Source organism: Neophocaena asiaeorientalis, unplaced genomic scaffold, assembly GCF_003031525.2.
Source record: "Neophocaena asiaeorientalis asiaeorientalis breed wild unplaced genomic scaffold, Neophocaena_asiaeorientalis_V1.1 scaffold136, whole genome shotgun sequence".
Classification (NCBI taxonomy): Eukaryota; Metazoa; Chordata; class Mammalia; order Artiodactyla; family Phocoenidae; genus Neophocaena; species Neophocaena asiaeorientalis.
In genome coordinates, this window is record NW_020185333.1 from 1,691,774 (window position 1) to 1,704,599 (window position 12,826).

Here is a 12,826-nt window from a genome sequence, read left to right on the forward strand (position 1 = left end):
CAGTGTAACCAGCGCCCCTTCTCAGCAGGGGATGGGTCGTTATCTTCAGCCTTTACACAGTATAGACACATTTCCTTTCAATGCTGCCATCTTGCTTTGAATTGAAATATTACGTGTCCCTCATTATGTGGCCTCACGGCAGAATGCAACTGAGTATGTTTCCTTTGTTCTCATTATAAAAGGATTTTGAGAGGATGCTAACATTGGGACCTGCCTATTAGGACGGTCATGGTACATCCTATTTTCTAGATGAATCCTGGGAGGGTAAGGAGCTGTTCCATCCTCTGTGTGGAAATGGTAACCACAGGGCAGGTGGACATAAGGAGATGTGTGATCGGTTGTCCATAGTTATCACTATCGCTATCGTTAAGAACCTTCCTAGATCACAGCACAGCTGTATCTTCTGACAGCACCAAAGTATTCAGAGAATATTTAGATTATAAATGGTGGTGCTGAAGCTTTATAAAGTCCTCATCATGTATTAAGTATGGAATTGGTAAAATATTATTAAACTCCTGGCTCTCAAACTTGGCTGTACACTGGAATCACTGGGAGTTTCATCAATACTGATGCCTGGGGCTGCCCTGGTGGCGCAGTGGTTGAGAATCTGCCTGCCAATGCAGGGGACACGGGTTCGAGCCCTGGTCTGGGAGGATCCCACATGCCGCGGAGCGACTGGCCCCATGAGCCACAACTACTGAGCCTGCATGTCTGGACCCTGTGCTCCGCAACAGGAGAGGCCGCGATGGTGAGAGGCCCGCGCACAGCGATGATGAGTGGCCCCTGCTTGCCGCAACTAGAGAAAGCCCTCGCACAGAAACGAAGACCCAACACAGCAAAAATAAATTAATTAATTAATAAACTCCTACCCCCAACATCTAAAAAAAAAAAAAAAACTCATGCCTGATTCCACTCTGATCTAACTGGTGTGGGGTACAGCTTGGACACTGGGATTTTTAAAAGTCCCCCAGATGATTTTAATGCAAAGTTTGAGAACCATTGCATTAGAAACACCTTTAGCCTGGTGCTATTCTAAATGGGCTTTGTATGTGTAATAGATCCCAGACAGGATCACTTAAGTGACCTGGACCCTAGGGTTCTGTGAAGGTGCAGTGGGGATTCTCAAGCTATTTTAATTATTGTTTTTGTTTGTTTTTTATGTATTTTATATTTTCTTTTAATATTTCATTAGTACTGTGAAGCTGTTTTTACTTTTACAAAACATATTTACCCTCAATGACAGGACACAGGCTAAATTAGACATCAGGTTTCTTTGTTTAGGTCTGGAACTTTACTCATCATCCCATGATGATCAAAAGTGCAGACTGGTAAAAAAATAGACATAGTTGATAGATCCCAAGACTAAATGAGTGCAAGGTAATAATTTCAGATTGGTAGTCAAAATAATACAAGAGGTCTGTGATACAACAATTGGGAACTAGATTTAAAGGCCAAAGACGAACCAGTGGAGAAATCCAGTGGGAACCCAAACGGGGAATTAATTCTTGGATGGAGCTCAAGTTATACCTTTCTCTGTAATTCGCAGCAAATATCTTTCCCTGAAGTATGAAAGGTGGGATTTTGGAGTTCAGGGCAGCACTTACTGTCTGGTAGGTGATAACCAGCTGGATCACAGGCAGCGCATAAAACACAGCAATGGTAATGATGTTCCTACACAGGCAAAGAATCAGAAATGCTTATTTCCAAAATAACCATGGAAACTTTGCCCTTTTTTTTTAAAAAAAAGAATCTTTCCACCCCATAACTCCCTAGTTAACTCACAAACGCGATTAGAAACTGATTATGTGGTTCCTGTTTCTCCAATCTTCCTCTCATACAGTTACTTGTAAAACAGTGTAAATAATACTTGCTTCTGGTTTAACCAATTATTAATGAGGGCCTATCTATTTAGGATATTGTTAGATTAAACGTGATCAGAGAGGGACTTCCCTGGGGGTGCAGTGGTTAAGAATCCGCCTGCCAATGCAAGGGACACAGGTTTGATCCCTGGTCCGGGAAGATCCCACATGCTGAAGAGCAACTAAGCCCGTGCACCACAACTACTGAGCTTGTGCTCTAGAGCTCGCGATCCACAACTGCTGAGCTCGCGATCCACAACTGCTGAGCCCGTGTGCCACAACTACTGAAGCCCGTGAGCCTAGAGCCTGTGCTCCGCAACAAGAGAAGCCCACCACAGTGAGAAGCCTGCACACCACAGTGAAGAGTAGCTCCTGCTCGACGCAACTGGAGAAAGCCTGCACACAGCAACAAAGACCCAACGCGACCAAAAATAAATAAATTAAAAAAATAAAAATAAGTTGGTGACTTAAAAATTAAAAAGAAAAGTGATCTGAGAGTAGGTAATGGGTGATGGATCTCACAAAGGGATGTGGCTCTTTTAGATATCTCTTAGTTCCAAAATGATGGTCCTAGTATGGAATTCCATGTGGTCCCCACTGGCCCTTGTTTTCCTCTAATATCTGTATCCCAGTAAAAGGGTATCCTTCCAGAAAAAAGAATGGGAAGGGCTATCACAAGTGTCAGCTGGGGATTTCTGAGAGGAAGGAGGGGACCCTGCCAGGCACCTCAGACTCTCTGCTTGTAGGAAGACTGCATCTGTGTCTGACCGTCGCAGGTCTATTTATCATTGGCTGATGGTATCATCTTCACTCAGGGAGGTTTCTAGCTACTATGAGATGCTCTAGGCATCTCATCCCTTTAATCACTGGCTCTTCCAAGAGCAAGTCCTGGTGAGGAGAAGAGGGAAGGTGGTGACATTAATGTTATCGTTACTGTATTTTCCTAGAAAAGGATTTAGTGTCTCCCTATGGGATTCCACTACCATTCTTACTTAATACTTCGTATTTATTTAATTTAGGGCTGGTTGCCTTTGGTAGTTCATTTTTGTCTTTCCTATCGAATGTGGCATGAATCCTTTAAACACCTATACCTGTGCCTCATTAAACACTGAAACCTGTGATTTGATTCACTTATATGAATCTCATAAGTGATTGTGGCTTTTACAAGGAAAACTTTAATTTTACTAAAGAGAACCATAGACCTCCTGGTCATCTACTCACCAAAAATAAATCTTGTATTTTTTGCTGACAATTCTCCGGTCCTTCCTGGACAGATCTGACAGGTAAAGGAACATCTGGGATGCCAAATAAAAAGAGAGTGCAAAACTGTACTTGGATTTCTTGCATAAAATATAAAGGAGAGCTTTACACATTTCAGTTCAATCATTCACTAGGGATTAAAATTATTTAACAAGACTTTAATTTTGCTTTTCCCAGGATGCCTTTAAAAATCCTAGTATTTCCCTTGGCTTTAGGGAAATTGGCTGATGTGGGAAACCTATTGGGAGTCTTGAATGCTTCTTAAATCTCAAGAATTGCTTTCCCAGTTTTCAGAGATGCCCATTGTGTGATTCTTGAATTACGAGGTTGAAACGGTACGATTCACCTTTGTGTCCCTTACTGGATACAACACAATGTGATACATACAAGCCAGAAAGAAATGATCTTTTACTCCTGAAGGGTTTTTTGTATACACCAGGGGGTTTTTCCAAGTACACCCTTCAAATGAATCTTTTCTCCCATTTGGTTGGATCCCTTCCTCACTTTTGTCCATGGTCAGCCCCTTCAGACCCTGAGAGCGTTTTAGCGCTCTGTTTTCTTTACTGCTCTCACTTTCTCCCTCTGGAAAGAAGTGTTAACCAACCAAGTATTGCTTTTAGTATGTAGCTAAGTTTTATCTAAAAAGCCCCCTGAACATATATACACTACCAAATGTAAAATAGATAGCTAGTGGGAAGCATCTGCATAGCACAGGGAGATCAGCTCGGTGCTTTGTGACCACCTAGAGGGGTGGGATAGGGAGGGTGGGAGGGAGACGCAGGAGGGAGGAGACAAGGGAATATATGTTTATATATAGCTGATTCACTTTGTCATACAGCAGAAACTAACACACAATTTAAAGCAATTATACCCCAATAAAGATGTTTAAAATAAATAAATAAAAAGCTCACTGAGAAATTTGACTCCCCCTTAAGAAAAAACTATATATATAAAGGAAATTGAGGCATTGCTGAAGTTGTATTTGGCTCCTGGACTTTTCGCCCTCTCGAAGAGCACCACCCGGCAGAAGTACCTTGGTCCGGATGACGTTCTTATCGCTCTCAATGTCTGGCATGGTGTCGAAGTCACTTTCCTCCACGGAGCTGTCCGTGTCTGACTGGCATGGCTGTCTGCCATCGGAGGAGGACGTTTGCCTGCCAGGACTGGAGCTTGACTCATCTGAAACAGAGGAGACTCATCTGCCTTCCCAAGCCGAGAAGAACCCACGGAGTCCATCTTTCTCTGCAAAAAGCACAGTGCTGACTCATTCCTGAAAACGCTGTGTTGGTAAAAACCAACTTCTTACCCATAGCACGTGTTCTTTCTCTAATTCCTCCTCAATGGACCTCTAATTTTCCTCTCCTCCTATTTTTATATTTAAATCATCTCTTTCTAGGGCTGAATACATAATATAAAGGCATCTGCTCTGTTAACTATTTGGCTGCAAAAATAATAATATGCTTATATTTCATGTTTCATATTTTAAAATACGAGCATAAATGTATAAACATGCACGTAATTATGTATAGCATCTACCACATGTACGTGTAAGTACCCACATGTCCAGCAGCTATACATTTCTCGTGGATAAAGTATTTGTACACCGAAATCCCCCACATGCCGTATCTATGATTATATAATGGAAACAACATTCTCAGGAAGAAGAATCCTGTGAATGTTTCCCAGAGCAGATGGGAATTTGCACAGCCTACTGAGCACATGAGCAGAGCCTACCTTCTGCTTTATTTCTTCTATTCAGATGGTTAAAAAAAATAACAGAACCCTGTTCTTGCAGAGCCAGAAATAGGTCTCCAGCACTGAGCCCACATGCTTCTCAAAGTTACAGAATAACAGGGCAGGCATACAGGATTCCCAGCCCCCCTATGCTGACAGCTTAAGGTGCACCATTCATAGGCCCGCAAGCATCATGGAAGTGTGTGGAAGTGTCAATGCACGCCGACTCTAACAAGATAAGGATCAGAATTCTGACCCTTCAGGCCACTGAACGAGCCCTGGGGGTTGCCATGTGAATGACTGGGTGGCAGTGAGCAGGTTCGTTTATGCAGTTAGCCCAAATGGAAGATCGCTAGGCTTCAGCCGTGTTCACCTGCTGCACAGCCTCAGTCTTCTGATCGCCCTTACTCCACTGAAACCTGAGAATGAAACAACGGGTCAGTTGATGTCGGGCTCCCTGATGTCAGACTCTTGACGCATCTTTCACGCCCTAAACTCAGGCTGGGTACGAAAAAATCCCCAAGGGAGTTGATGGCAACCGTAGAAAATTCTGCTCAAGTGTGGCTAGTAGACCCAAGAAACGGATCAATAGAACCAGAGAAAATTAGAGCTGGAAGGGACCTTCCAGATCATCGAGCCAATTCATCTTATAAATAAAAGATAATCTTATACGATGACGGCCTTGCCCACTCTCACAGTTATTAGTGGCTGGAGGGCTCCTTGTATCCTATTCTTTGGAGAATCAGGAAACACTTCCATGAATGGACTCATTGTAGGAAATACCTATTGCCCCATAATTGCTTTCTTCAGGGGTGCTGGCAGCAATGGGATGTGACACCGACGTATTTCCAGAGCCTGTTAAAAAGAAAAGCAAAGAGGCAAACACTTTATGTCCAGTTGCCAAAATGAAAGAACATAACTCTAAATAGTTTGATTTTCTTTTCACTCTAATGTAGGAGCCTGCAGGCCAATTTTATGGTCTGCAGACCAAATCTAGCCTGCCACCCGTTTTTGTGTGGCCCTTAAACTAAAAGTGGTTTTAAATCTTTTTAATGGTTAGGGAAAAAATCAGAAGACGAAGAGTATTTTATGGCAGGTAAAATTATAAATTTCAGTATTTACATATGACGTTCTACTGAAACACAGCCACTCGTTGAGTATGTCTATGGCTGCTTTTGGCTACAATGGCAGAGTGGAGCAGTTGCAACAGAGACTACGTGGCCCGCAGAGCCTAAAACATTTACCATTTGGCACTTTACAGAAAAAACGTTGCCGATTCCTGCCTGGCAGTGTTGCAGAATCACAAGAACAAAGGCGCATGGGTCCTGGAATCACTGTGAGGAAGGCCACCGCTGAACATAAACACCAGAAATAAACTTCCGTGATTAAGGGGCTATAATTCGGAGGTTTATTTGTCACAGTCATTAACAGTACCCTAACTATAGACGGGATGAGCCCTGACAGGTTGGAAATTACTGCACTCCTTGGAGCAAAAAATAATGACAACGTGAACTAAGGATGTGCAGGAGTATGGGTTGTTTGGGGGATAGTTCAGAGGTAGAATAGGCATGTCTGTTGCCAAATGGTTGTTGGCAGTGAGAGAAAAACATTCTTTAAGAGGACGCGCCTCAAACTTTCCCAAATATTACATGTGCAAATAGTAAGCGAAGAATGATACTAAAATCATAAACCCCAGAATTTTGGGCATTTTCTGTTCCTGGGAAGCCCCCTGGCATGGGAAGTAGACACGTGCGGCGGAGGACGCTTGAGTTCCTCTGCAGCGGGGGGTTGAAATGGTCTGTAGGAGGCAAAGGGTTTTCGTGTGTGTGATCAAAAGAGAAAAAAATGCAAAAACTAAAGTCAAAGCAAGTGAGCAAACAAAAACAATCACTGTTTTGTTAGGCGACAACTTCACTAAAAAGAAAAAGCCAGCTGTGTAGGTTTGTTCAGACTTCGATGATTTCTGCACTCTGCCTCGCAATCGAGCAGGACCTGGTTTCCATGTAGTCGCTAGTTCTTTTCACCCCGAGGCAACCACAACAACAATGGTTCTGTGATGGACAAGAGCATCGAGATTTTCATGAGCAGTGCACTTGTTTCAAATCTGTGCACTTCTGGGCTTCCCTGGTGGCGCAGTGGTTGAGAGTCCGCCTGCCGATGCAGGGGACACGGGTTCGTGCCCCGGTCTGGGAAGATCCCACATGTCACAGAGCGGCTGGGCCCGTGAGCCATGGCCGCTGAGCCTGCGTGTCCGGAGCCTGTGCTCCGCAACGGGAGAGGCCACAACGGTGAGAGGCCCGCGTACCACAAAAACAAAACAAAAACAAATCTGTGCATTTCTATATGCACAATTAAATAGGAGACTGGTCAACACGGGATAACGGTATTCTGTTAACATTTCTAATGTCTAAGACCTTCTTAGAATGCAAAAACCGAAGCATTACCTCCCAAACTTCAAACATGATGGATGCGCCCAGAAGGCAAGCCATATTTCTATTTAACTGTATGGCATTTAGAAAGCAGAATTAAACACAAAATATCAGTTTATAGGACAGACCAAGATGTTCTGGCTGGGAATAAGCAAACATATAAAGTTGTGAATGAGCTCATCTTAATGGGGAGACTTGTTCTGGTATGTTTTTCTCTGCGTGCGGGCCCTTTGCCATCTGTCTGCTTTACTAACTTAGAATAGGATATGCTTGCGTGCTTGCCTTTTATATTAATTGCTCCATGTGAGGAGAAAAACTTCATTTCATTTTGAGCATGCTTGGCTCTTTCAGGGACGTCACATTTATAATTGTCCTGCCCGCTTCCGTCTCCAGACTCAGGAGGTTGGAAGCGGAAGAGGGAGTCAGTAACGCTGTGAACTAGCTGACATGAGATTTCATTTTTATGCCAGTTGGCTAACCTATCCCAACGAGTGTCATGCTGTATCTCAAAAGTTGAGGAGAAAATGAAGAAAACCACTAATCTTTGCAGAAGGACGTAAAAGTAAAATTCCTCTAGAAGAAAAAACCGGGCAGGCAAAGCTGGGAAAAAGCAGAGTAGAGAGTCAGGACTAGAGTCTGAGACCTGTTGCCGCAGAGCCTGAGGATGGCCTGTGCTCCCTGACCCCTCTGGACTCAGCACGCAGCTTGTCTTATCCCTCCCGGGCCCTGCTCTTTGCTGGGAGGCTGATTCAGTAATCGCTCCATCCAGGGAAGGATCTGATTGGCCATTTGGTTCTTAAATCTGCAAACTTGGCAAGTTCACCAAGCTCCCTCACTTGAGAAAGTACCCTCCTCTTAGGCTGCACCCAGGTTCACTGTGACAGCTCATGTGGTCCCAGAGGCCTGTGAGTCACGTTTCATCTGTCTCTCTTTCAAGGTGGTAACTGAATTTCTGTATAGGCTCTTTAACAATGATGTGAAATGTGGGTTTTTTCCACTGATAGAGCCACTGGAGGACATGTTTTTAGAACACAGAGCCTTGCCCAGTGCCCTTTAGATTACCACAGAGGCCCCTGTCCTAAGTGCTAAGTGAGGAATAGAGAATACAGTGTCCATCCAGTCACACCACAGTAGTAAAGTCCCTTCACAGCCTGAAGCTGCTCTTTACCAACACTATTTCCATTTCACCTGGGCTCCAGCCTCTTATCTCCTTCTTTATCCCATGAAGTATGAAAGAACTTCCTTTGCTTTTTAGTTTAGTTGGAGCCAATGTCAACATTTTTCAAACACAACTTTAAAAACTGCAGGCAAATCAAAGAAAAACACATGCAGGGGAGCCGACAGATTTTCCAAATGCAGTCTTCCTATCATTACGTAACTAAAACAGAGCTGCCAACAATTTAGCAAGTTGTAGGGACCTGGCTCCATTTCCTCCATCTCAGGCATACCTAGGGTGAAAGCATCAGGCCAAGTTCCTCAGATATCTAGCTCCACGTTGATTGCGGCAGACAACATGCCAAATCTAGTGGGGTCCCCTTTCTCAAACGCTGCTCCTAGCATTTCTTCTAGGCACTAGCCCCCAGGGCATTTCCTGTAGCTCTAAGCTCCATTCAACTTCTCGTAGCCCCCTTGGGCACACTGATACTGGCCCTTGGGAGAAAAAGACATTTCTGTATCCTTGCTCCTCTCTAAAGGTTCCTCCCCTGAATCTTTCACATTAGCTTTCAGATAAGGTCCCTCACTTGCCTCTGTCTCTTGCTACAGGCTGGTTTCTCCATGCTCTGTGTCATGTGATTAAGAGTCACTAACTGGTTCCTCCCTAGGGTAGAGCTTATCTTCTCTGCTCTTGTTTGAAGAACCTAGGTCTTGTCTCACCAATGGTCATGTGCCATCTTTCCCATAGCCTCTCAGCATTACACAGGTTCCTTACTTCCTCCTGATTTCAAAGCCCTTTGTGGTGAACATTCCTATTTCCTACTTCTTAACTAAGCTGGGATTTTGTTTGGGTATCCTCCCTCACCTGTGCCTGGAAGCCCATATTTTTAAGTCAGTGATTCTCGGTTGGGGGTAGGGGTGGTGGGAACATTTTGCTCCCAAGGGGATGTTTGACAATGTCTGGGCATAACTTTAGTTGTCACAGGGAGGGAGTGTATTACTGAATTCTAGTAGGTTGAGGTGAAGGATGTGGTTAAACATCCTATAATGTACAGGGCAGCTCCCAACAACAAAGAATGATTCTGGCTGTAATGTCCATAATGTTGAGTTTGAGAAACGCTGGTCCTAGAAAAAGATGACCTCACCCTAATTCTATAAGCAGGCTTGATTGATCTGTAAGTAAATAGATTCCTTTGCAGTGACTGGTTTAGCAACAAGTATATGATCCTCTCTAGGCCAATGAAACATGAGAGAAGTTGCTAGGTGCTTCTGAAACAGTCCTTCCTTCTGGACATTGTCAGGTGAGGACCCATCTCACTACCAGCTTTGGGGGCAAAGCAGAGTCAAGGGAATGGCAGGAAAAAGGACCAGAGCCACTGGACTCAGTGAATCCTGAAGCCCACCCTTCTGCTCAGCTTCCAGGGAGAGGTGACACTCTTTATTGTTTAGGTATGCTTGAGATAAACTTTGCTGTTACCTGCAGCCACATGAATCCAACGGATGCATCTTTATTTATTTTTTTGCTCACTCATTCATTTCTGCTTGTTATCTGAAGGGTGCCTCTAGCTCTTAGCTAATTTTCAGAGCCATCTTGATCTTGGACAGTGATTTGGCTCAAGTCCCAGCTCTGTCTACCAGTGCTTCACTGTTCAGGAGACCCTTCTGAATACGAAGTTCCTTTAATTGTCATTGCAGTGATAAAATGACTTCACTCATACAATAAAAATAACAGAGAATCCATTCACAGAGCACCTATCGGATCCAACCAATCGGGCTTTCTAAGTTCGACTAGGCCTAAATAAGAGCAAAACCTGGAGAGCATCAGAGAGAAAAGGCCGAGATCCAGAGAGAAGACATTTCATTTTAACATTTTATGAATAAAATAGAAAGTAGTACTTAGCATTTTAAAGATACTAGAGCAGGTGTTCTTTTATATTCCTTTACATTGGCTGTTGAATGTTATTAAAACCAATTGCCTGGATGCCTGGAAAAATAGACACCTTGACATTAAGGAAGACAAAAGTCAAAGGAAGGCAGGAGAAGCAGACCTCCAGCAGAGGGAGAGATACTCCTGCTGGGTGGGGTAGGGAGTCGCTTTGTGTCTTTCTAACTTAACTGTAGAAAACACAGAACTAAACATCTGCGGCATACCTACTGTATAGCACAGGGAACTCTACTCAGTCCTCTGCGGTGACCTAAATAGGAAGGAGATCCAAAACAAGAGGGGATATATGTATATGTATGGCTGTTTCACTTTGCTGTCCAGTAGAAACGAACACAATGTTGTAAAACAACTACACTCCAATAAAAATTAGAAAAAAAATCTGCTGCATGTGACTTAAAAATCAAGTCTCACTCCATCATTCCTTTTCCAAATGATCCTTCTATGCCAAATAGCTTGTGAGCACTGAGAAACTCATGCCGATTGAGGCTTTTCCAAAAATAGGACACTTACAAAAGGTGCAAACTTCCCGTTATAAAACATAAGTAAGTCCTGGGGATGTAATGTACAACATGGTGACTAGAGTTAATAATACTGTATTGTATATTTGAAAATTGCTAAAAGAATGATCTTAAAAGTTCTCATCACAAGAAAAGAAAGTATAACTATGTGTGGTGATAGATGTTAATTAGATTTCTAGTGGTGAGCACTTTGCAATATATACAAATATAGAATCGTGTTGTACACCCAAAACTTATACAATGTTATATGTCAATTATATCTCAAGTTTTAAAAATAAGGACATTTAATTTTTTTTAAAAGATTTAATAAAAAGATCAAGCAACTAAATTCCTTTGTTCAAATCCTCAGAGTGGAAGAAAGGGTATATTACAATGGTTGGATAATCAATTACTCTGGATTTCCCAAAGTTATAATACACTCTTATACTTGCTGGTCTCAAATACTTCAGTTTTCTAGATCCTTGAACAAAAAAAAACCCTCTATCTCAATTTGGGAAAAGTAAGCTCTGTATTAGATTTGACACAATAAATTCTTACCATTGTTCACAAGTCAGCTCTGTGATAAGACAGATATGAACAGTTTATGTCCTAGAAAACATTAAACTCCTTAAAAAGATGAATTGCTGACAAATGGGCTGTGGACAACTATGAGGAACTCTCCGAACAAAGGCTCTTAGTGTGAGCTCCATATCTCAGTAATTATCAAGTGTGTAAATTGGTTCTCACTGGCTCTGCTTTCTGTAGGAAGACTGCAGATTAGACCACTCTGTGTGTGTCTGTGGGGGGATAGGAATCAATAGAGGGTTTGGGAAATCACAAAAGTCAGAGAGACAAAAGTACCAAATGGAATGTTGCCACATACTTGACATCAGTTTGAATTGAAACCAGGGATTTTTCTTACCGTCACTGGAACCAAAGCTTCCATCAATGGACTTTCTCTGAAACCTGCAAACAAGCACATACACATGCTCCTAAGACCGTAAAAACGTCAGCATTTTCCATTTGTTCCCTATGGACTTTGTTGCGGATTTGTCTGCTAGGATCTCCTAAAAATGGGCCTTTGGATGTGCAGAAATAGGAACTCTGATACATTGCCGGTGGGACTATAAAATGGAGCAGCCACTTTGAAAAACCATTTGACAGTTCCTTAAAAAGTTAAACCTAGAGACACAATATGACCCAGCGATTCCACACCTAGGCACATACAGGCATACATATATTAAATTCATGAATTTATTTCCATATTCATTTATTTTCACCCTTTAATGTGCACAATTCAATGCATTTTAATATGTTCACAGAGTTGTGCAACCACCACTATTTTCTAGTTGCAGAACATTGTCATCATCACCCAGAGAAATCTCAAACCATAGCAGTTACTGCTCATTCTCTACTCCTCCCAGCCCTTGGCAATCCCTAATCTACTCTCTGTCTCTATAAATTTGCCTATTCTGGACATTTCATATAAATGGAACTGTATTGCATGTGGTCTCTGTCTTCTTTCACTTAGCGTAATGCTTTCAAGGTTCACCTATGTGGTAGCATGAATGAATACTTCAGTCTTTTCATGGCTGAATAATATTCCATCGTATGGATATATACCATGCTTAATTTATTTGTTTACACTTGATATACATTTTGATTGTTTCCACTTTTTAGCTATCATGAATAACACTGCTATGAATATTTGTGTACAAGCTTTTGTGTGGATATATGTGTTAAATTCTCTTGGGTATGACCTAGGAATGGAAGTGCTGAGTATGAGGTAACTCTGTGTTTAACATTTCTTTCTAAACTGTTTTCTACTGTAGCTCCACAGCAGGAACTAAATATTTTACATTCCTATTAGCAATGTACAAGGTTCTAATTTCTCTACATCCTTGCCAACTCTCGTTATTTTCATTAAAAAAAATTTATTATAGCCAT

The 12,826-nt window shown here is 42.3% G+C and overlaps 1 protein-coding gene across 5 annotated transcripts in view; it reads right to left on the reverse strand.

Moving 5' to 3' along the window:
• SIDT1 (SID1 transmembrane family member 1) overlaps positions 1-12,826 on the reverse strand; it is an 84,641-nt gene that overhangs the window by 21,095 nt on the left and 50,720 nt on the right. For all 5 annotated transcript variants that reach the window (XM_024735349.1, XM_024735347.1, XM_024735344.1 and 2 more), the window contains 5 exons: positions 11,802-11,845; positions 5,637-5,708; positions 4,153-4,298; positions 3,081-3,154; positions 1,605-1,671 (listed from right to left, as the gene is read on the reverse strand). In XM_024735349.1, the coding sequence (XP_024591117.1) occupies positions 1,605-1,671; positions 3,081-3,154; positions 4,153-4,298; positions 5,637-5,708; positions 11,802-11,845 (403 nt within the window). The remainder of the gene's footprint in view (positions 1-1,604; positions 1,672-3,080; positions 3,155-4,152; positions 4,299-5,636; positions 5,709-11,801; positions 11,846-12,826) is intronic.